This window comes from Coregonus clupeaformis, chromosome 35 (genome assembly GCF_020615455.1).
Source record: "Coregonus clupeaformis isolate EN_2021a chromosome 35, ASM2061545v1, whole genome shotgun sequence".
NCBI classification, from domain to species: Eukaryota; Metazoa; Chordata; class Actinopteri; order Salmoniformes; family Salmonidae; genus Coregonus; species Coregonus clupeaformis.
Window position 1 is genome coordinate 1,077,529 of NC_059226.1, and position 25,072 is coordinate 1,102,600.

At 41.7% G+C, this 25,072-nt stretch overlaps 2 protein-coding genes across 3 annotated transcripts; both read right to left on the bottom strand.

Annotated features, from left to right (window-relative positions):
* Nucleotides 1–2,150: 2,150 nt before the first annotated feature.
* On the bottom strand, nt 2,151–17,929 carry LOC121551619 (interleukin-2 receptor subunit beta-like). Of its 2 annotated transcripts, XM_041864322.2 has the most exons (13): nt 17,856–17,929; nt 17,264–17,347; nt 17,009–17,129; nt 16,740–16,850; nt 6,552–6,637; nt 6,206–6,326; nt 5,991–6,075; nt 5,595–5,688; nt 5,215–5,351; nt 4,726–4,903; nt 4,372–4,474; nt 4,027–4,099; nt 2,151–3,216 (listed from the first exon to the last, which is right to left on the bottom strand). In XM_041864322.2, the coding sequence occupies exons 5-13, from the start codon at nt 6,619–6,621 to the stop codon at nt 2,494–2,496; spliced, it is 1,584 nt and encodes a 527-aa protein (XP_041720256.2). In that variant the 5' UTR covers nt 6,622–6,637; nt 16,740–16,850; nt 17,009–17,129; nt 17,264–17,347; nt 17,856–17,929; the 3' UTR covers nt 2,151–2,493. The 2 variants fall into 2 exon arrangements, with proteins under 2 accessions (XP_041720256.2, XP_041720255.2); XM_041864321.2 differs by lacking the exons at nt 16,740–16,850; nt 17,009–17,129; nt 17,264–17,347; nt 17,856–17,929 and adding an exon at nt 7,814–8,001.
* A 558-nt stretch (nt 17,930–18,487) lies between these two features.
* Nucleotides 18,488–24,651, bottom strand: LOC121550438 (SUMO-conjugating enzyme UBC9). The gene is made up of 7 exons (XM_041862695.2): nt 24,321–24,651; nt 21,542–21,627; nt 21,360–21,443; nt 21,045–21,117; nt 19,948–20,057; nt 19,643–19,722; nt 18,488–19,284 (listed from the first exon to the last, which is right to left on the bottom strand). Exons 2-7 carry the CDS (start codon nt 21,605–21,607, stop codon nt 19,221–19,223), a joined length of 477 nt encoding a protein of 158 aa, XP_041718629.1. The 5' UTR covers nt 21,608–21,627; nt 24,321–24,651; the 3' UTR covers nt 18,488–19,220.
* Nucleotides 24,652–25,072: the final 421 nt, after the last annotated feature.

Consider the following 25,072-nt stretch of genomic DNA (forward strand, 5'->3'; position numbering starts at 1 on the left):
ACCGATAAATCTACAATAATCGAGAATTTCAACAAGCATTTTGCTACGGCTGACCATGCTTTCCACCTGGACACCACTACCCTGGCCACCAGCTCTGCACCCGCCGCTGCAACTTGCCCATGCCCCCCTTCTCCTTCACACAAATTCAGACAGCTGATGTTCTGAAAGAGCTGCAAAATCTGGACCCCTACGAATCATCTGGGCTAGACAATCTGGACCCTTTCTTTCTAAAACTAGCCGCCGAAATTGTCGCAACCCCTATTACTAGTCTGTTCAACCTCTCTTTCGTAACGTCTGAGATCCCCAGAGATTGGAAAGCTGCCACGGTCATCCCCCTCCTCAAAGGGGGTGACACTCTAGATCCAAACTGTTACAGACCTATATCCATCCTGCCCTGCCTTTCAAATGTTTTTGAAAGCCAAGTTAACAAACAGATCACCGACCATTTTGAATCCCACCGTACCTTCTCCGCTATGCAATCCGGTATCCGAGCTGGTCATGGGTGCACCTCAGCCACGCTCAAGGTCCTAAACGATATTATAACCGCGATCGATAATAGACAGTACTGTGCAGCCGTCTTCATCGACCTGGCCAAGGCTTTCGACTCTGTCAACCACCGCATTCTTATTGGCAGACTAAATAGACTTGGTTTCTCAAATGACTGCCTCACCTGGTTCACCAACTACTTCTCAGATAGAGTTCAATGTGTCAAATCGGAGGGCCTGTTGTCTGGACCTATGGCAGTCTCTATGGGGGTGTCACAGGGTTCAATTCTTTGGCTGACTCTTTTCTGTGTGTATATCAATGATGTCGCTCTTGCTGCTGGTGACTCTCAGATCCACCTCTATGCAGACGACACCATTTTGTATACATCTGGCCCTTCATTGGACACTGTGTTAACAAACCTCCAAACAAGCTTCAATGCCATACAACACTCCTTCAGTAGCCTCCAACTGATCTTAAACACTAGTAAAACTAAATGCATGCTCTTCAATCGAACGCTGCTGGCACCCGCCCACCCGACTAGAATCACTACTCTCGGCGACTCTGACTTAGAATATGTGGACAACTACAAATACCTAGGTGTCTGGTTAGACTGTAAACTCTCCTTCCAGACTCACATTAAGCATCTCCAATCCAAAGTTAAATCTAGAATCGGCTTCCTATTTCGCAACAAAGCCTCCTTCACTCATGCTGCTAAACATGCCCTCGTAAAACTGACTATACTACTGATCCTTGACTTTGGCGATGTCATTTACAAAATAGCCTCCAACACTCTACTCAGCAAATTGGATGTAGTCTATCACAGTGCCATCCGTTTTGTCACCAAAGCCCCATATACTACCCACCATTGTGACCTGTACGCTCTCGTTGGCTGGCCCTCACTACATATTCGTCACCAAACCCACTGGCTCCAGGTCATCTATAAATCCCTTCTAGGCAAATACCCGCCTTATCTTAGCTCATTGGTCACCATAGCAACACCCACCTGTAGTATGCTTTCCAGCAGGTATATCTCACTGGTCATCACCAAAGTCAACACCTCCTTTGGCCGCCATTCCTTCCAGTTCTCTGCTGCAAATGACTGGAACGAACTGCAAAAATCTCTGAAGCTGAAGACACTTATCTCCCTCACTATCTTTAAGCATCAGTTGTCAGAGCAGCTTACCGATCACTGCACCTGTACACAGCCCACCTGTAATTAGCCCACCCAACTACCTCATCCCCATATTGTTATTTACATTGTTATTTATTTTGCTAATTTTCACCGCAGTATCTCTATTTGCACATCATCTTCTGCACATCTATCACTCCAGTGTTAATACTAAATTATAATTGTAATTATTTTGCACTATGGCCTATTTATTGCCTTACCTCCATAACTTACTACATTTGCACACACTGTATATAGATTTTCTATTGTGTTATTGACTGTACGTTTTGTTTATTCCATATGTAACTCTGTGTTGTTGTTGTTTTTTCCGCACTGCTTTGCTTTATCTTGGCCAGGTCGCAGTTGTAAATGAGAACTTGTCCTCAACTGGCTTACCTGGTTAAATAAAGGTGAAATAAAAAATAAAACAAAATACACACACAGCAGGACCACTTGCCCACTCCTCGCCACTACCTAAGCCCACAAACACAGGAAGTTTAAGGCTGACCCACTTCTCTTCTGTCAGAGGTTTTATTCAGGTCTTTCTACAAACAAGCTGTCAGTGAATGCATTTAAAGACAAATACAACTAGCAGCACTAACTATCTGAGATAAAGTAACAATGCATTGGCAAACCTGCTGCCTCAATAGTAATACAAGTAATATATAAAATGTATATAAAATACGAATAAGCTACATATTTAGAACTACCATACTTTCCTTGTAAAAATCATTAGTTGGCACTTTGTACCTGCATTATCTGAGCCTTGTGTCATAGTTTGCACAAAGAATAAGTTCAACAGCTTAACTAAAATGTAAATTGAGTGAAAAATTGATTGTTCAAATGGACTTGTTGCTGTAGGTATTCTGCAGCTCTTTAATGGTCAAATAGCCACTACAAGTGGGTTCCACTGTCATTGAGGAGGATCTGCCTAGAACAGCCTCTACTGGCCAGGCATTGTAACTGCCACTAGGCGCCATGGCAGAGTTTGACTCAGGATTATGAAGTGGGAGTTGGGGGAGACTCAGGGGATGGTGAGGGCCTGGAGGGATACGAGCAGGCAGGGAGACTGGTAGGACAAGAGGAGGGGGTGAATGATGGTCAACTGGAACCACATCCCTTTCCTTCTTACCCTTTCCTTCCTCCAGCACCTGGTCCTCCCACTCTACACCCATGCCGAACCCAGAGTCTGGGCTCTGGGGCTCCCTCTGCAGCTGATAGAGACGCTCCAGGCGCTCATAGGAGGAGGAGGTGGTGGTGGGGGAGAGGGAGCTGTGGTCCCCCGGGTAGATGAAGTAGACGGGGCAAGACTCGATGCGGAGGCTGCTGGGGTAGTTGTGGTAGAAGTAGCCGATGTTGGAGAAGCAGGAGGACTGGCCGCTGCTGTTCCAGCCATCAGAGGGGGTATTGGGGTCAGAGTGTAGGAGGAAGGCTGCGGTGGTGGAGCTGGTGGAGTCGGTGACGTCCGAGACTTCTGTTCCAGACACCTCCACGGGGGAGATGTCCTCGCTGGGCTGGGAGGTGATGAAGGACTCTGGAGAAAACAAGGGGCTCAGCCATTTCTGCATGGGGAGGACCAGAGACACACGTCAGTATACGCAGCACCAGTAACTGTAACACATTCAATTTCACCAATAACTGTAATACTTGCCAGTGTAGATGCAGTAAAATAGTTATCCTTTGTCATTTTGCCTAAGTCTCAGCGTAACATTCAATTTCACCAATAACTGTAACACTGAAATGTATTGTGCTACAGTTATTGGTGAAATTGGAACCACATTCAATTTGGTGAAATGGAATGTTATGCTGAGACTTACGCAAAATGACAAAGGATAACTATTTTACTGCATCTACACCGGCAAGTATCAAGTTTAGAAAGTCACTGCAAGATCAGTGTGTGTGTGTCTGTGTGCTTATTCGTAAGTCTAAAATGAGTGCATATGTGAGTTTATTGGTGTGTTAATGTGTGCGTGTGGTAGAGACAGCGTGTCTATGTCTGCATCTAACTGTTACTGCAAGGAATTCAAACCAACAGAGAAACCACACCAAGGGGCCTGTGCTGATGACTAATGTTTCCCTTGGGTTTTTACTGTGGCTGGGCACTTTCCTTTTACTGGCAACTAAAGAGACTGTTCCCAACTGTAAGCATCAAATGTAAGTAAGTAGTAACTAAAGTTAAATAAGGACATAAATGCAGACATATCCACTCAACCAGCTTCCAGAATACTATATTAGGCCGTCCACTAGGTTTTCATATCAAGAAAACTATTTTTCATTCTGTTGCCACGCTAGTGAATAAAGCCACATACACATACTTGTATTGGTTCAACAGGTTTCAAGTTTAGCAGGAAGTTGGAGTATTTTCCAGGTACCTGAAAGTTTCCACCGTGGACAGAGTTAAATGGCTGGAAGTACTTGGCGGGGTCAGGCACATACTGGTGTTTCCTGTAGAGCACCAAAACAACATGGATTTTAATAAGCCATCTTGGGTCTGTCCCAGAATTAACTTGACACTACATACCCAAACAGACCTAAGGTCCTGACTGCACATTTTGCTTCATATTGGATTATGTAACCAATGATAAAATCAAGTCCATGTCATCAACATGACACAAGACCAAATTAACTCACTGAGCCAAAGTTCGTAGGTGTCACTCCTGATCTGACCCAACAATACATACATGCACGCATATAATCCACCTTCACGCATTACTCACCTATTGTTTGTGTGAGTTTTGTAGAAGACAAGCAACATGACAACGATGAGAGTGAAAAACACACTACTCAACACCAGCCACAAAGTCAGGTCCGGGAACTTCACTGAAACACCAGAGAACGGGAGTACGGTTGGAATATAGGTCTCAGAAATACTTCTGGATGCATTTAATGCATTTAACACGGGTTGTTAACACAATTTTGTAGACCAGCAAATGAGTTTTATTCCTGTATGGGCCGCATGAACTTCACTATGCACCGACTGTCAGTTTCTCTGGATAGGATAGAGAGTCTTCTGCATGACTGAACATATAGTAGATGTAAGGTTTAAGTTTGTGGCATGGCATCAAACATACCAAAGGTTGGTGAGACCTCGCCCTCTGATGTCCAGGAGGCAGTTGGGCTCCAGTCACTCCAGTGGGTAGAGGCGGGTAGGGTCGGCTTGACTCTCACCCTGATGTGATGAATCCCACTCTCCTCCACACCCAGCTCCATCCACAGTTCTTGCTTTAGTCTGGTCAAACTCTGGGCTTCCTTACAGAGACAGACAGATGGACAAAAATAAGCATAATCACTTCAAAGCTACAAGACTGTCTCAAACTATTTAGGCTGAAATCCTGATTTGAGATGAGTGTGTGTAACTCAAATGTACACACATCATGCTTTGATATCTATGGAAGTGAAGAATCAGCCAAAAATCACAGATAGATACTCAGGCACCAGTATTATGCATGACTACCCACTAATCACATTCACTATAACTCATTCAGCAGGAATACTGCGTGTTCAGCCAATACCACACACTTTTACATCCACCCACACAATGGTCTGTCTGTCTCACTCACCTTCCATAGCTGGTCTTCCCTTTTCACCTTCACCTGGAACTCATATTCATAGATCTTCTTAGACAGCGGACTACCAGCACTCCAGGTGGCATTAGTCCCATTGATGATGACCGGGATACCAGGAGGATGCATCTTAACTGTAAGGAAACAGAGGGAGATGTCACAGTCATCTAATAACATGAAGTGGAAGTATAGAGAAGGCGGTTTGGTGAACTAAGGTCAGGTGATAGGTAACCTTGTCTGAAACCTGAAGACTTAATAATATTGTCATTTAGCAGATGCTTCCCAAAGCAACGTTTACATTGATAGTGGTACATAAATTCAGTATACTCTCGCAGGTACACTAGACAAAAGAGAACACTGAAAAAGTGGACACTCACTGTGCTTGATAGGTGTGTATTTTAGGAGGTTTACCACCTCAGACCTGTTACACTCCACCTTAATGCTGGGGAGCTGCTCGGCTGAACTGAAATACTGTAGAGAAACACAGTCCGAAAACAGATTGTTTAATAAAGTAAGAACCCCTTGCATCTGTTCTACATTCATGGAGAAGAATTCTTAGGAAAGATAACTTTAATTCTAATTTTCACAATAAGTTTTATTAAAATATATTTCACATTATATATTTAGTTTACTTTTGAAAAATAAAATAGGAATCGATAGATTTATAGAAAACAATGACAATGATATGTACAATAACATATATGTACAATAACATATATATGGAGAATAACATACTGTATATAATTCTGATTATGATATCAGTAAAAACTTACATGGCTCGCAAAGACAAAACTGCAGCCTCTGAAAGAATGACCTTGCCCCGGCCTATCCAAGGGTTTGAGATCGCAACTAGTCTGGCTATACAAAACAAAATAAATGAAAAGTAAAACTCTCCATATTACACAGGGATGCATTCATACCTCAAAACACAATGCCGTCATTTTCTGTATTGCAGTAATAATAAAGACAAACAAAAAATATTCCTTACAGAAGTTTGCCATTACGGTGTTCTCTTGTACCGAGGAGTTGGCAGACCACGTCTGGATCTATTCCCGAGCTGTTCCACATACAGGTGATGTTGTTGATGTAGTCATTCACACAAAACAGTCCTTGGAGGGAAAGACAGCGAAGGCAAACCAAAACGATTATTACTGTCTAGTAACACATCATTTTAAAATCCACAAACTCACCAACTTCACAAATCTGACTTACATTTTTGGGGGGAATAAATACAATCAATAAATCGTGTTTCTCCACAAGGTACAAGTACTGTTTGGCTTTCACAGATCTTATCTGAATGAGTAGGCTGAGAGTAACATGAAGTCACTAGTTACCTTGGAGGTTGTGAGTGAAGCCTGGTGGCACAGAGAGCAGGAACAGCAGGTGAAGCATGGACCACATCATTACCACCACTGTCTAACTGGAAAACAAAAGATGACATAGATGAAGAAAAGAAGATGAAGAAATTGTCTTGGCCATTACCGCCACTGTTTAAATGTAAAACGACGAAGAGGAAAAGGAAAGATGAAGAGGCTTTTATAACAGAGCATGGGCAACACCAGAAACATTTAGACAGTCACAATCCTGAATAACAGTTACATAGAACAGCAGTAGACACATTACACTGATAAGGGACGTCCTGAAATCTTTCTGTCACAGGCCCAATACCATTATTACCCACTGTCATCACCTTTGACTGCAGTAAATTAAGAGTTGTGGCAGGCACTTAAAGGCAGCAGCGGAAGCGATATCTGTACAGAATACACATCCATCCATAGACTGTTGCATACTGCATGACCTAATGTTGAACTCTCAATGAGAAAACCTTTTGTACCTATAGTAATTGTATATGCCTATACTATATTTTGGGGCATATTCGGTTACTGTAACCGAGCTGATAATATATTTAGTTAACACAAACATTATTATAAAAAGTGAATAAAAGTGACTATAAAAATAAAAGTGTGTATGTGTAATAAAAGTGTGTCATCCTAACTTGAGACTTGTCTATTGTTAGTGGTCTCACAGACACCATGCATCTGGCATCTCAAATCAGCGGGTAGCCCATGACACTAATTAAACTACTTCCACTGAAAGTGCAGATGCATGTCATTATAACGCACACAGTTAACATAAAGCAAAACTACTCGCTCAGGGACTGCAATACAACAAACACGGATAGGAAACTTAACCACTTGTCTCCCCTGAATAGGCGTATGTTCTAGTTTGTTTGCACCAATAGACTACTAAAAAACGAGATAAACTAAACTAGTCTAAAGACTTTCAAATTAGGGTTAAGTGCCTTGCTCAAGGGCACATCAACAGATTTTTCACCTTGTTGGCTCGGGTATTCGAAGCAGCGACCTTTTCATTACAGGCTCAACTCTCTAACCGCTAGGCTACCTGCCGCCCTAAGGATTTGTTTTAAATGACTACATTCACTGATGCGGCTGACACCTAGATGATAACAAGAATGATACAGTGATAATGACAATTTGGCTTTTTTAAATGAAATTGAAATCTAAGTTGAATCTTACAGAGAGTACGTGCTCATGCACATGCAAAACAAATAGGTACTCTACCTCTTCAGACTTACCCACTTAGTCAGGGTTGAAGAGTCAGCACAGTCCTCATTCTATTCTCCTACTTTCTTTGCTCTGTTTTGACTATTTGACTTTTGCAGATGCTCTCTCCTCGCTGTCCCTTTGTCTCAGGTAGGTCTCTGTCTGTCTGTCTGTCTCTCTCTCTCTGTGTGTCTCTCCCTTTGTGACCGTCTCTCTCTGTGTGTGTCTCTCCCTTTATGACTCTCTCTCTCTGTGCCTCTATCGCTCCCTCTCTCTGACTCTCTCTCTCTGACTCTCTCTCTCTCTCTATCATTCTCTCCTGCTCCCGACCGCTATCGCTCTCTCTACCTCTTTCTCTTTCTCCCTCTCGATTGAAGTGCCCAATGACATTTCATGGTGACACACGTAACCACAACCTTTCGCTAAGGCTGACATTTGCCTGTGTCTTGCAGGAAGCCACACAGAACACTCAAGATAGAAAAAATACATATATCATTACCATTCTCTATAAAAGTGTTTATCAACCCTGGTCCTGGGGACGCAAAGGGGTGCACATTTTTGTTTTTGCCCTAGCACTCACACACCTGATTCAAATTAAAGGCTTGATGATGAGTTGATTAGTTCAATCAAGTGCATTAGTGCTTGGTCCAAAACAAAAAAAATTGCAGCCCTTCCTAGGACCAGGATTGAGAAACACTGCTCTACAACGCATACAAGAAAACCCATTAGGCCCCTGGGTACCTTCATGTGTTAAGGTATAAATAGTGAATACACCGCATCCTGTTTCAGTCGAGCACCAGTAAAGTAGGCTAGAACAGAGACGCACGCTCACACTGACATGTCAGGTGGTTTCTCAAATTGAAGCACCAGATTGGCAGAGTAACGCCTCGATCACACCAACAGCGTCATTGCATTTTGGTACACCAGAAGTACATTCATTTCCAATGGAACACTGCGTTTGCCTTGCAGCATTGCGTTGGAGAGGTAGTTGCAGTGCGTTCTGTGTGGTGCATACGTTGGATTTATCGAACGTATGCGTCAAACTGTATGCGTAGACGGCTTGACAGAAATGGTAGCAGAAGGTGAATGTTGAACTTTTGTTGCACACATATCCAGATGATACTGCGTACCATTTTGCGCAATGACACTGTCTGTGTGATCAAGGCATAAGGTGAACACACAAAATTTTGACACATGTTAAAATAATGGTTTTCCAATATAGATAACTCATGAAAGCAGGTCAGGTCACAAAAATGTTTAAATCGAGTAGTAAATGGATAATGGAGTCAAACGATCCTTGTGAATGTCAATAAAATGCAGAAGTAGAAATGGCAATAGAAGGATGAACTGAGTTAGTATGACAATGCAAAGGTCATCGGACATCTTATTTTGTAGCCATAGACAGAGTATTTGTTGTCTGTGTTGTCATGCAGAAGGTCATGGCAGGCACCTGACAGTGTCAGATCTCCTGCATGATACCCATTTCCACCATTGGTGGATTTCTCTCACATACTTAAATATTATGTGACATACAAAACAACATAAACAGTAGGTAGATAGCTCTTTTATGTCACACGGTTACATGAAATGCTTTGTATCAATCTACGTAGGGGAATGAATTTGTATTGAAAAGGAAAATCATCCTTTTATCATAGAAACTGATCGAAACATATACTTGTTACAACATTACAAAATGCATGCTGTAGTAGCTGCATAGCACATTGAGATGAGCAGGTCCTGTGAAGTGTATTTGCACATCTTAACTCATGCTTTATCTTTTGGTACAGGAGGGCATTGTGCAACACTCTCTTTATGTGAACGGTGAGAAACAAAGCGAAATTCAGGCTTGTGTCGCAACAACTGCTTGTTTGTTCACAGAAAGCGAGTGAATGCGTTGTTTGGTGCTTTGGCCATGATGGCATTTTGACACCCCCAGATCTATGAGTTCTTGCTGAGTACTTTTCACTCTGCAGCGCGGGTAAAGCGAGGCTTGCAGAAGAGTGGCGGGGGTGGGGTAGGTGACACACACGATGCTTGTTGAAAGGTCAGAGTCCGCTTTGTGGCGGGAAGTTGGTGCGAGGCCTCAGTGTTATGTGTAGTTTGTGTACAGAGGCAATAAGAAAAACAATCTCCATCTGTAGACCACGGAGGGGGGGCTGTGGTGTGCGATGGGAGGGGGTGAGAACAATGTTTTGTAGAGAGGTGTACTAATCATATCGCAACACCTCTGCGGTTTGCTAACTATAGGCCTTTTTGGGATCTTGCTTGAAAAGTTGGGTGTTATTGTGCAATGTCCTTTTTCAAACACTTGTCCGCCCGATAAAATGAAGCAACTAATATTACCTCACGAACACGATGGTGTTCTCCGTTTTGCTTTAGGGCGCCCACAAGCCGCACAAGACTCGTCGGAAGGTAGCCCGGTACCAGTTAAAACATTTAATGGAAGTATGGAAGTAGTTTAGTGGCAAAAAAAAAGGTTAAATATGGACAAAAAATATATGTAATAATTTCCTGATCTTTCTTATATCTCTCAGATATAGGCCAGACACAAAACAAACTTATTATTTTTTTATTTTTCGACTATGTGTTTGTCCATGTATGAATCTGATAATCAATGCGTTTCTATGGGCTAATAGCAGTAATGCCAAATTCAATGTTTCATCAAATAATAAAAAAGAAATGAAAAAGATACCTAAAGGGGTCATAAAATTATAAATCAAATAGATAAATGATCCTTGATATGACCATCTTAAAACAATTCCATATGTTTGCTTAGTAGAAAGTTTTTTGTAATAACTGTAAGTATCATTCTAATCCAATCAAATCAAATTTTATTTGTCACATACACGTGTTTAGCAGATGTTATTGCGGGTGTAGCGAAATGCTTGTGCTTCTAGCTCTGACAGTTCAGTAATATCTAACAAGTAATATCTAACAATTTCACAATATACAGTGGGGGAAAAAAGTATTAACTGTACGTCGCTCTGGATAAGAGCGTCTGCTAAATGACTAAAATGTAAATGTAAATGTATTTAGTCAGCCACCAATTGTGCAAGTTCTCCCACTTAAAAAGATGAGAGAGGCCTGTAATTTTCATCATAGGTACACGTCAACTATGACAGACAAAATGTGGAAAGGAAATCCAGAAAATCACATTGTAGGATTTTTTATGAATTTATTTGCAAATTATGGTGGAAAATAAGTATTTGGTCAATAACAAAAGTTTCTCAATACTTTGTTATATACCCTTTGTTGGCAATGACACAGGTCAAACGTTTTCTGTAAGTCTTCACAAGGTTTTCACACACTGTTGCTGGTATTTTGGCCCATTCCTCCATGCAGATCTCCTCTAGAGCAGTGATGTTTTGGGGCTGTCGCTGGGCAACACGGACTTTCAACTCCCTCCAAAGATTTTCTATGGGGTTGAGATCTGGAGACTGGCCAGGCCACTCCAGGACCTTGAAATGCTTCTTACGAAGCCACTCCTTCGTTGCCCTGGCGGTGTGTTTGGGATCATTGTCATGCTGAAAGACCCAGCCACGTTTCATCTTCAATGCCCTTGCTGATGGAAGGAGGTTTTCACTCAAAATCTCACGATACATGGCCCCATTCATTCTTTCCTTTACACGGATCAGTCGTCCTGGTCCCTTTGCAGAAAAACAGCCCCAAAGCATGATGTTTCCACCCCCATGCTTTACAGTAGGTATGGTGTTCTTTGGATGCAACTCAGCATTCTTTGTCCTCCAAACACGACGAGTTGAGTTTTGACCAAAAAGTTATATTTTGGTTTCATCTGACCATATGACATTCTCCCAATCCTCTTCTGGATCATCCAAATGCACTCTAGCAAACTTCAGACGGGCCTGGACATGTACTGGCTTAAGCAGCGGGACACGTCTGGCACTGCAGGATTTGAGTCCCTGGCGGCGTAGCGTGTTACTGATGGTAGGCTTTGTTACTTTGGTCCCAGCTCTCTGCAGGTCATTCACTAGGTCCCCCCGTGTGGTTCTGGGATTTTTGCTCACCGTTCTTGTGATCATTTTGACCCCACGGGGTGAGATCTTGCGTGGAGCCCCAGATCGAGGGAGATTATCAGTGGTCTTGTATGTCTTCCATTTCCTAATAATTGCTCCCACAGTTGATTTCTTCAAACCAAGCTGCTTACCTATTGCAGATTCAGTCTTCCCAGCCTGGTGCAGGTCTACAATTTTGTTTCTGGTGTCCTTTGACAGCTCTTTGGTCTTGGCCATAGTGGAGTTTGGAGTGTGACTGTTTGAGGTTGTGGACAAGTGTCTTTTATACTGATAACAAGTTCAAACAGGTGCCACAGAGGAGCCTCTTAAAGAAGAAGTTACAGGTCTGTGAGAGCCAGAAATCTTGCTTGTTTGTAGGTGACCAAATACTTATTTTCCACCATAATTTGCAAATAAATTCATTAAAAATCCTACAATGTGATTTTCTGGAGAAAAAAAATCTCAATTTGTCTGTCATAGTTGACGTGTACATATGATGAAAATTACAGGCCTCTCTCATCTTTTTAAGTGGGAGAACTTGCACAATTGGTGGCTGACTAAATACTTTTTTTCCCCACTGTATGAGATGAGTAGTGCAAGATATGTAAACATTATTAAAGTGACTAGTGTTCCATTTCTTAAAGTGGCCAGTGATTTCAATAGGCAGCAGCAGCCTCTAATGTGCTAGTGATGGCTATTTAACAGTCTGATGGCATTGAGATAGAAGCTGTTTTTCATTCTCTCGGTCCCAGCTTTGATTCAACTGTACTGACCTCGCCTTCTGGATGATAGTGGGGTGAACAGGCAGTGGCTCGGGTGTAGTTGCCGTACCAGGCAGTGGCTCTTTTTGGCCTTCCTGTGATATCGGGTGCTGTAGGTGTCTTGGAGTGCGGGTAGTTTGCCCCCGGTAATGCATTCGGCTGACCGCACCACCCTCTGGAGAGCCCTGCGGTTGCGGGCGGTGCAGTTGCCGTACCAGGCGGTGATACAGCTCGCCAGGATGCTCTCAATTGTGCATTTGTAAAAGTTTGTGAGGGTTTTAGGTGCCAAGCCAAATTTCTTCAGCCTCCTGAGGTTGAAGAGGCTCTGTTGCGCCTTCTTCACCACACTGTCTGCGTGGGTGGACCATTTCAGTTTGTCAGTGATGTGTACGCCAAGGAACTTGAAGCTTTCCACCTTCTCCACTGCGGTCCCGTCGATGTGGATAGGGGGGTGCACCCTCTGCTGTTTCCTGAAGTCCACGATCATCTCCTTTGTTTTGATGACATTGAGTGAGAGGTTATTTTCCTGGCACCACACTCCCACAGCCCTCACCTCCTCCCTGTAGGCTGTCTCGTCATTGTTGGTAATCAAGCCTATTACTGTTGTGTCGTCTGCAAACTTGATGATTGAGTTGGAGGCGTGCTTGGCCACGCAGTCATGGGTGAACAGGGAGTACAGTGTTGAGGATCAGCGAAGTGGAGATGTTGTTTCCTACCTTCACCACCTGGGAGCGGCCCGTCAGGAAGTCCAGGACCCAGTTGCACAGGGCGGGGTTCAGACCCTGGGCCTCGAGCTTAATGATGAGTTTAATGATTAACTATAGTCAATGAACAGCATTCTTACATAGGTATTCCTCTTCTCCAGATGGGATACGACAGTGTGCAGTGTGATGGCGATTGCATCGTCTTTGGATCTATTGGGGCTGTAAGCAAATTGAAGTGGGTCTAGGGTGACAGGTAAGGTAGAGGTGATATGATATGATCCTTGACTAGTCTCTCAAAGCACTTCATGATGACAGAAGTGAGTGCTACGGGGCGATAATAAGATTGAAATAATGTCCTAAAATCCATAATGAGTCTCATTTGGTGTTCAAACATGTATTTTTAGAAATATGATATACAGTACATTCGGAAAGTATTCAGACCCCTTTACTTTTTCCACATTTTGTTACGTTACAGCCTTATTCTAAAATTGATTCAATTGTTTTTTTCCTTCATCAATCTACACACAATACCCCATAATGACAAAGCAAAAACATTTATAATAAACAAAAACAACTGAAATATCACATTTACAGAAGTATTCAGACCCTTTACTCAGTAATTTGTTGAAGCACCTTTGGCAGCGATTACAGCCTCGAGTCTTCTTGGGTATGACGCTACAAGCTTGGCACACCTGTATTTGGGGAGTTTCTCACATTCGTCTCTGCAGATCCTCTCAAGCTCTGTCAGATTGGATGGGGAGTGTAGCTGCACAGCTATTTTCAGAAGTGGAAACGTCTAGAAGCAACAGCCGCTCAGCTGCGAAGTGGTAGGCCACACAAGCTCACAGAATGGGACCGCCGAGTGCTGAAGCGTGTAAAAATCGTCTGTCCTCGGTTGCAACACTCACTACCGAGTTCCAAACTGCCTCTGGAAGCAATGTCAGCACACTAACTGTTCGTCGGGAGCTTCATAAAATGGGTTTGTTGCCTAAGATCACCATGCGCAATGCCAAGCGTCGGCTGGGGTGGTGTAAAGCCAGCCGCTATTGGACTCTGGAGCAGTTGAAACACGTTCTCTGGAGTGATGAATCACGCTTCACCATCTGGCAACACGACGGACGAATCTGGGTTTGGCGGATCCCACGAGAACGCAACCTGCCCCAATGCATAGTGGCAACTGTAAAGTTTGGTGGAGAAGGAATAATGATCTGGGGCTGTTTTTCATAGTTCGGGCTAGGCCCCTTAGTTGCAGTGAATGGAAATCTTAACACTATAGCATACAATGACATTCTAGACAACTATGTGCTTCCAACTTTGTGGCAACAGTTTGGGGAAGGTCCTTTCCTGTTTCAGCATGACAATGCCCCCGTGCACAAAGCGAGGTCCATACAGAAATGGTTTGTCGAGATCGGTGTGGAAGAACTTTACTGGCCTGCACAAGAGCCCTGACCTCAACCCCATCGAACACCTTTGGGATGAATTGGAACGCCGACTGCGAGCCAGACCTAATCGCCCAACATCAGTGCTCGACCTCACTAATGCTCTTGTGGCTGAATGGAAGCAAGTCCCTGCAGCAATGTTCCAACATCTAGTGGAAAGCCTTCCCAGAAGAGTGGAGGCTGTTATAGCAGCAAAGGGGGGACCAACTCCATATTAATGTCCATGATTTTGGAATGAGATGTTCGACAAGCAGGTGTCCACATACATTTGGTAATGTAGTGTACTTTTAAAACATTATATTGTAGAAAAGAGTGGAGGGTGGCTTTGAACCAGCAACCTTGCCAGAGATTGAATGTGTGCAAAGCTGTCATCAAGGCAAAGGATGGCTACTTTGAAGAATCTCAAATATAAAATACATTTTGATTTGTTTACATTTTTTTGGTTACAACATGATTCCATATGTGTTATTTCATTGTTTTGATGTCTTCACTATTATTCTACAATGTAGAAAATATTAAAAATAAAGAAAAACCCTTGAATGATTAGGTGTGTCCAAACTTTTGACTGGTACTGTAGATACTGTATATAGATAGGTAATTTCCTGAATTTGACACCACAGTCATCAAGAAATATGTAAAAGTAACATGACGGACCCCCCACTGGGCTCAGTATGACAAGTTTATTTCTTGTCGTTGAGTGAGTAAGGCGAATCAGTATAACTTCAAAAAACACCTCTTTGATCCTCTAAAGCCCCAGTATGGATATTACTATAGTCTCTAGACCGAACACGACAACAAAGAGAGAGATGAGGTTGTGACAAAAATACAGTTTCTGTGGTTTTCGTTGAAACTTCGGCAGTGATGGTGCCACTTTGCATTAGTCTGCTACTTGTTCATGGTAAAAAGACATCTGAGACAAAAATCCCCTCCAACTGTTGTCATCATTTGAGCTTTTTCATTCTTTCCAGTTTCATTCATTTCATCAGTTTCTTAATCTTGTCAATGATAATATGGTCAGGTGGATTATAGCTACTTGCATGTACATTTGAGATTTGTGCACAGATTAACAAAAAATCTACTTCAATATTACTTCAAAATGTACTTGAAGAATACTTCAAAGCTGCTACTACAACTTTCCAACCTCAAAAGAACCCTTGGTTGATGTGGTAACCACCTAATTGTGGTTTATGTAATCTTCATTTGTTGGTAAAACTGTATTTACATTTTACCGTCTCATCTGAATATCGATAGATGCCATTTTAGGTTGCTGGTTTAACCGACAATCACTTTCAGTAATATGAGTAGATTTTTTGATGACAGCTATGAATTCATCCCCTCTAAGGTGAGGGATGCTGTTCTGATTTTATTGCATTAAAAGAGAGATCATGAACTTGTATCTACATTCAAATGTGTTGGAATGTGTTTAGAAGTCAGGAGCTAGTGCTTGGGTTGTTTTTGTACATTTGAGAGTTTGTGGCAATGGGTGTGTGTGTGTGCATGTGCGTGTGCGTGCGTGCATGAGCAAACGTGAGCGAGCATACCAGAAAGGTGTTGTAAGGGCTTGCGTGTAGATATATGTGGAAAAAGGGGGTGTGAATGATGTGGAGGGTGCATGGGCGCTGCGGTGAGGGTGTGAAATGGCCTCATTTAGACCCCTTGTTCTCCATTTCCTTTGGTGCCTTATTCAACTTGTGGTTCACAATGTTTCTTTCTGTCCATCTCACTATGAAAGAAAAAATCAAAGGAGGGAGAATGGAAAGGGAGTTTGGGTTTAAGTGGATGTAGCAAGGATAGTGCTAGTAGTCATATCATTGGTAGTAGTAATCAAATAAGTGGTGTTTATTATTAGCTTATTATCTAGCTATTATTATCCTCCATACCTGAAACCTTATTAATGAGGCGTTTATCATTTATTGCACTCAAAGCATATTATGAATAATGTAGCACTATTTGTATTCATAGTACTACTAGGAGTGGTAATAGTAGTGGTAGTAATAGTTGCTGATATAGCAAAAAGTGGCATTAGCAGCAGGTCACTCACCCATGTCTTCAGTCCTGCGGCCGTACCAACGCTGGGGGTCTGTAGGACGAGCGGGCAAGGGGGGACCGTTGTAGGACTCTTTTACCAGGGACTTCCACACCAGAGGAGCTCCTGGAAAGAATAGAATAGAATAGAAGCATGGACAGGAGAAGAAAAGAAAAGAACATGAGCATTAAACAGAGGAAAAGCAACCCTTGACTGTGCTGACAATCCACTTTGTTATCATACTGAATCAGGGATGCCCAACAATGACCTGGTGCAACACTGACCTGGAAAGATGTTTGTGCACAGACAGTGTCCCAGGCTGTGGTAGGTGCAGTGGGGATGGACGAAGGCTGACCCTGTGTCAATATCGTGAGGCAGCAAGAGAGGGCATGCTAAAACGCTCACCTTCAACACACACACACGCAGACACACAGAGTTGCAAAAACATAATTGAGAGCTCTGTAGTGTGCATACGTTGTGGTGGAATACCAAGTTTTGGGATATAAACTGAATTATTCCACCCCTCTTACGCTACTGACCTGCGGCCTGTCTCTAACTGCTGTCTTCGGCTGGCCCGTGGAGGTCATTGCCTTGACTAACAAACAAGAACTGCGAAGAGGATTCTAGGTAATGTAAGCAGAGAACAGAACTAAAGAATGCACTGCCTGACCACAAGTGTTCTTGTTCTTGGTACAGTCCTGCATGTTTCCCATGTCAACATTCACTGTTCAGTGTTCCATCAAAAGATGCAGCATTATAAACTCCTTTATAATAAATCTAATGATGCACAAACATTTGGGCAACCATGAGCCATAACAAATCAACATATGCTAATCCATAAATAGAGATTAAAAATAAACGTTACTCGATTTATAGTAACTGTTTGACAGAGTATTGGCTTTCAATAGGACTATTTGGCACTCAAAAGGTTAATGTGAACGCAACAGAGAATTATCTTGTGCTGCCCTCCCGCGGATAAGATTACATTTGCACAGCTGACAGGTATGTCTACTTTCAAAATCGCTAATTTACAGACTACTGGGACGCTGAAGGACTAGGCCTATTTATTATGTTACACACGTGTCCGCATTAGCGTTCAAATGAAATATAAATGTTTTAATATAATCTTACCCTCATTAGGACATAGCCTAAACCAAAGCTCAAGCTGAACCAAAGCGGAAAAATGTGACAACCTTATTTTCCTGACATTAATACATTGTAGCTGGGACAGGTGGGCTACGATAACCATTGTTGACACGTTTAATTGTCACGTGTAAGGTGTATTACATAGAATGTCCGTAAGTGAGAAAATACATTTTATATTATTTTGTGGGAAAAGTTACAGCCAAAATATACTTACATCTGTGCTTCGGTTCAGAGCCTCAGTCACTGTATTTTTGCGATCCTGCGGCTACCTTACCTCAATAAATTAAATGTTTCTGAACCCCACGCATTGTGCAATCAGCGTGAGGAATTATCTGGATAATGATGTCATTATTATCCTAAAAGGTAGTCGCGTGAAGCGGACTCCGATACAGTGTAGAGCGCATTACCTCAAATTTGAACTCCATATTCAGCGCTAAAGGTCTGTCAGTTATCAAATACACCACCACGGGAAAAAACATATTCCTTAATCCCTCATTATAACAGTTCAAATAAAGCCTACCCTACTAAATAGACTCATATCCTGTACATTTCCCACACACAGCCAAAAACAAATTCAACTGTTATTCAAAGAAAATAAAAGGACACAAACAGTTTTGTATTTTCCATTCAATTAACTTTATTTCACTATTCTTACATTTAAAATGTGTTCATTACTTTTAATACCACACACAATATCAACTTGCTAAAACAATAGAAAATAACATAAGATCCATATGGACCTAAATATTTATATTATGTACATACACTCAAGTCTTTGGAGGTAAACCTCTTCAGCTCTCTATGCAGCACATTCTCAGCTCTGACATCCATCTTATTAAAGGGGCATCCCAATCAAATCTACAATTAAATTCAATGTGACCAGACATTTGGAAAAATAAGGCTCACTTCCGTTTTGTTGATTTTCTGTTTGTTTTTTTGATTATTTATTTAAGTACAGATTCAGTTTCAAAATAATGTACCATACACTGCAATGTGAAATTATTTGTTATTAAACCTTATGGCTATTTGATAAGACTAAATATCAGGCAAAGTAGCATCCGGATTTACAGATCACAAATGCAAATGGTCTCTTATTAAATTATATGAAAGTGTTTTAGGCATGTGATTTAGGCATGTTTTAAGTGAACTAGGCAAAAAAAAGACATTTGGACAAAAATATGATTTTTGTTTTGTTTTAAAACGGCTCTCATGTAGGCTAAATTACATTTTTCTCATGTAAAGAAGAACATCAAATTGTAGATTGATCATTGGATTGGTCCTCTAAGTGCTGCTTGCTGTTCAGTACCCAGGTGTTGTATCAGGCTTCTCAGGCAGATGGTCAGCTGAGCTTTATGTGGGGGCAAACTTCTTGGCCTGCGCCCTCACCCTCTTCTCATAGTCCATTCTGTTCTGACTAAAAGAGGCAACAAAGTGGGATTAGTCCATTATGAAATAGAGTATAATAATAATATGCCATTTAGCAGACGCTTTTATCCAAAGCGACTTACAGACATGTGTGCATACATTTTTTTGTGTATGGGTGGTCCCGGGGATCGAACCCACTACCTTGGTGTTACAAGCGCCGTGCTCTACCAGCTGAGCTACAGAGGACCACAGTATCACCTAACAAGGCTATACTTTTCAGTTTAACAAAGTGAGATTGTGTATGTTTGCAAGTGTCTTATAAAGCACATTAAGAGCCCCTTTACCAGTATAAATTATACAGTAGAACATTCAAAAAGAGAAAAAAGTATCTCTCAACCGAAACTCACCAGTAAATTGTGTAGGCTTCTGCTTGTGCTGGGTCTTGGATGTTGGGTTCATTGAGAAGCTCTTGGATACCCAACAGGATCTGTGAATACAAAACAGATGAAGTCAGCTTTTAGAATGAATTGAAATGCAAAACAATGCAGATCAGAACACAATCACTCAACCAGGGAGTACCATGCTTTGATCCACATAGAAAATACAGTAATTTGATGCCTGTTGAGCCAATGTCGTGCATTCCTCTAAACCGGTGAAATCACTGATGCCTCTCCAATTGTTTATATATGTGTGTATATGTGTATATATGTGCCTGTTTGATGGTGATAGCTGGCCTCCAGTCCTTCTCCTCCTCCAAGATGGAAAGACACACCGTGCCAGACGGGTAGACATTGGGGTGGAAAATGGGCGGCTCAAACTTGCCTGAGAGGAAATAGAATAGATGATTTGTGTTGACTTCCTTATCATCGATATAAAAAATGACTTGGAACAAAACACTGCACATTAGGGGTGTTCAAATGTTTAAATAAAATTGGGATTGGTAAAGTTAAGAAAAAAATCCCTAACCGTCACAAAACGACCAATAATAGGTCCCGATCATCCTCATAAAGGAAATAATAACAATTAAAGAAATACCTAAATTAACAATGCTGGAACCATTTTTAAGCTACTTTATTAACTGGAGCTGTAATTAACCGGAGCTGTAATTAATGACTGTATGAGAGTAGCAGCTCAAGTAAGCAGCGGGGAGGGGCCATGCGGTGTGAGTCTGAGTGACGAGGGGAACAGGGAGGGGAGAGAGATAGCAACCAAGTCGACTCGCGCTGGTAAACTAACTTATTGCTAGTTATTTATCATCTCATCTGATTACATAGTACCTATCTTGACTGCATCAAAATGAGAGAAACTAGTTAAGCCTGCTAGCTAGCTAACGTTAGCTAGGCTAATTGAGACTTTATAACTGTGCTTTCTCCCCTTCCAACTCTATTGACATTATTAAGTAGCAACCTACCTGTTGGCTCTTGGTGTTGTAGTCTGTCCTTCTCTTTTAACTTTTAGTTCTGTCATTTTAATTCCATCTTCCACTGATTAGCCTAGATCTCTCCTAATAACTTGCCACACGGAGGCTCTAGTTCTATTACTATAGCCTAATGCCGGTTTGATGACTTGTAAGTGGTCAACAACAACAAGCATCACTCTCCTGAAAGCAAGAGCAGCATGATACAACTTCCTTTCTCTCCCCCTGCGGGAAGCGCCATGTAGACCATGTGGAATTTTAAATGTTAAGAAAAATTGTCCATTTGTCACATCCCTACTGCACATCGATATTATCCAACAGCCAACAAATGGAAATAGATCAGACAGTGACAACACTTTCCTATTGAGGTGCCCATGTGCAGGTTTACTCACATTTTGGCGGCGAGGAAGGATAGTCATCTTTGAACAGCATTCGGAGTTTGTATTGGCCTCCCTCCCACAGTGTCTAGAGAATTGAAGAACATAGTTAATACATTCATTAAATGTTACAGCTCACGTGGGAGTGCAAACACACTATAAAAACCACCTTTACCTCTGAACACATCAGTTTGCATTTGTACTTGTGTTGGCCAAATTTTTGATGTACTATAAGAAACACTATGATATCCGTTTACTCATTCTGACTGACTGGTAGTGGTTGTTGGGTCTTGTTAGAATAAAAACTACAGATCGTGAAAGTTGACATACCCCCTTCTTCCCTGGAATGGCACATTCCCAGTTCATGAGGTTCATAGTGCCATCGGGATTTTTGGTAGGCACCGCAACAAAACCCTGAGAGAGAGGGAGGGAATGAGGTTTGAGGAACAAGCTTGCCTTCTCCAAATTATCAGAACAAGTTTATATTCATTGTTTGTATGGTAGCTACTCACAAATGGGTGGTCTTTCCTCCATGCTTTGCGCTCCTGTGACAGTCTGCTAAGAGCGATACCAGACATTTCTACTCATTAACACAGTCCTGTGGGGAGACAGAAAAACACTCAATTAACATGGCTAGGTAGCTACGCATCCTTGTTCTCTAGTGGTTTTGCTAACTAACATTGTTATTAGAAATGTCCATGATATACTATAGTTGGGTTAAGGGTTGGGGACTAACTGATAACATGTAATCAGTTACATGTAAAATGATTACACAACACATCACTGTAATCAGTTACGTTACAAGCTTAAAATATTGTAATCAGATTACAGACACTTTTTAAAAAACTAGATGGATTACTTTTAAATTCAGAAAGGATATTTGCGGATTTTTTATTTATTATGACTCCTTTGTTTTCTCAATGACATTCAATTCAGTTTAAGTTTGTTCCACCTGAACGAGTCTGAACACAAATCAGAGACCACTATGATGACACACCAAATGTGTATGATGACCTACCAAATGTGTTTGTCTTCTTCTAATGCCTCTTAAGGGGAAAGTAATCCAAAAGAAACTGAAAGTAATCAGATTATATTACTGAGTCTGGGTAATCCAAAAGTTCCATTACTGATTACAATTTTGGACAGGAAACTAGTAAATCACAGATTACATTTAGAAAGGGCCCAGCCCAGCCAGTAGTCTAGTGGTTAAGAGCCTTGGGATAGTAGCCAAAAGGTTGCTGGTTCAAATCCCTGAGCCGACTAGGCGAAAAATCTGTCAATGTGCCCTTGAGCAAGACGCTTAACCTCAATTGCTGTGGATAAGAGCATCTGAAAATGACTAAAATGTAAGTGTACAATTTTGTAAGTGTACAATTCTTATGACATGAAGTTCAAATCAAATTGTATTTGTCACATGCGCCAAATAAAACAGGTGTAGACCTTACAGTGAAATGCTTACTTACAAGCCCTTAACCAACAATGCAATTTTAAGAAAGAATACCAAAACAAATACAAAAAAAAACATTAAACTAAAAAATAAGAAATAAAAGTAACAAATAATTAAAGAGCAGCAGTAAAATAACAATAGCGAGGCTATATACAGGGGGTACCGGTACTGAGTCAATGTGCAGGGGCACCGGTTAGTCGACGTAATTGAGGTAATATGTACATGTGGGTAGAGTTATTATAGTGACTATGCATAGAAAATAAACAGAGAGTAGCAGCAGCGTAAAAGAGGGGTGGGGGGCAATGCAAATAGTCTGGGTAGCCATTTCATTAGATGTTCAGGAGTCTTATGGCTTGGGGGTAGAAGCTGTTTAGAAGCTTCTTGGACCTAGACTTGCCGTGCGGTAGCAGAGAGTACAGTCTATCACTAGGGTGGCTGGAGTCTTTGACCATTTTTAGGGCCTTCCTCTGACACCGCCTGGTATAGAGGTCCTGGATGGCAGGAAGGCAGCTTGGCCCCAGTGATGTACTGCTCCATACGCACTACCCTCTGTAGTGCCTTGTGGTCGGAAGCCGAGCAGTTGCCATACCAGGCAGTGATGCAACCAGTCAGGGTACTCTCGATTGTGCAGCTGTAGAACCTTTTGAGGATCTGAAGACCCATGCCAAATATTTTCAGTCTCCTTAGGGGGAATAGGTTTTGTCGTGCACTCTTCACAACTGTCTTGGTGTGCTTGGACCATGTTAGTTTGTTGGTGATGTGGACACCAAGGAACTTGAAGCTCTCAACCTGCTCCACTACAGCCCCATCGATGAGAATGGGGACGTGCTCGGTCCTCTTCTTTTTCCTGTAGTCCACAATCATCTCCTTTGTCTTAATCACGTTGAGGAAGAGGTTGTTGTCCTGGCACCACACGGCCAGGTCTCTTAACTTGAAAGCTAATTAACCTCTTCACTAGCTAGCTATAAAGATTTTCCCTCATTCATTTTGGATAGCAATTAAGTGGATGGTGCATTGGCCATATACCACAAACCCCCGAGGTGCCTTATTGCTATTATAAACTAGTTACCAACATAATTAGACCACTAAATAGTAATTTGTCATACCTATGGTATACAGTCTGATATATCACGTCTTTCAGCCAATCAACATTCAGGGCTCGAACCACCCACTTTATAACTAAATGTATACCATGGCATTGTTGAATCCTCGTTTCTGATTGGCTTGAGGGGTGTGCATTATTTCCCTAAAATGCATGGAAGAATTAAATGGCTATTTCAATCTTACACGTTCTATGTTTGAGCTGCTTTTGAACGCAAAAGTCGAATTTAAAACATTATTGGCATTGTTGAATTCGATTTTCATATTAGCAAGCTAGGACTGATGGTTAGGTTAGCTAAACTAGCAAATCTGTTTGTAAAGTTACCAAGGCAACTACTGTAGCTATGTAGTAAACTTGCTAACTACTTCAGTGGTGTTGAACACATTTCTACCTGCAAATGAACACATTTCTAGCAGCTAATGTGTTAATTTATAGCCATGGTATAAAAGGGACAATCAACTAGGGGCTCTATGCGTTCTCTGGAAAATAATGCACCTCCGTGGAAGGTGTGTTACACGACGCGCTAGTTCATTCTTTTCCATAGAACGCATAGCCCCTCGTTGATTAACCCTTACATATGGCTCTGGTTATTGGTATTGCCAGTAGCTGGCTAGCTACGCAGCTAGCAGTCTAATTAGCAAACAAATCATCAAACTAGCCAACCAACTTACATCCACCCACCTGTAAGCCTAGCTAGCTAATGTATTAAAGTTCGTTTACAGGTCATTGGTTAGTTGCTTACCTTAAAATCAAATTGATACTGGCTAGATGGCGTTCGCTTGTTGGTGTTTGTTAACGCTAACGTTAGCTAGTTAAAATTAGCTAGGGGGTGGCTAAAAACAATGAGCTTGGTCCGTGGCTCGGTCGCCTATTTTCTTTACTATCAAAACTAGCTAAAGCTGACGATGCTTTCGTGCTAATAATTCGACCAAGTTAGTTCCCCTGACATAAATCAATAGATTGAGATATTTCCTTATCCGTTACCGTATATATGAATACCTGAACGATAGCATTCCGCTAGCTAGCTCGCTAAAGAAAGAGGACCTCAATTTGTTTATCTCGACATAACCTACAGGCACTTCACAGGGCACATTTCTTGGCCTTTCTTTTCGGCCATCTTTGGTGTGGCGTCGTGTTGGCTTCATCTGGTGTTGTACAATTGTTTGGAGATATAATATATATATCGACACTTTTTATCAATTAAAGCAGTGGTCACCAATCTTTTCTGAGTCAAGATCACTTTGAGTCAAAACGCAAGCCGAGATCTACAGCTCAGATTTTTAAAACATTACTTAAACGTAAGCCAATGCAACGTTAACCAATTAAAAACAGTTCTGTAGCATTGAGGTTTGTGCAGTAGGCTATATGCCTAATACATTATCACTGCATATTGGCTATGCTTGAATTGCCCTGCCAATGTTGTTCTTATCAGACCATTTTGAAATTATATATATATATATTTAAGTAGGTATATGATCACACTGGTAATGGATA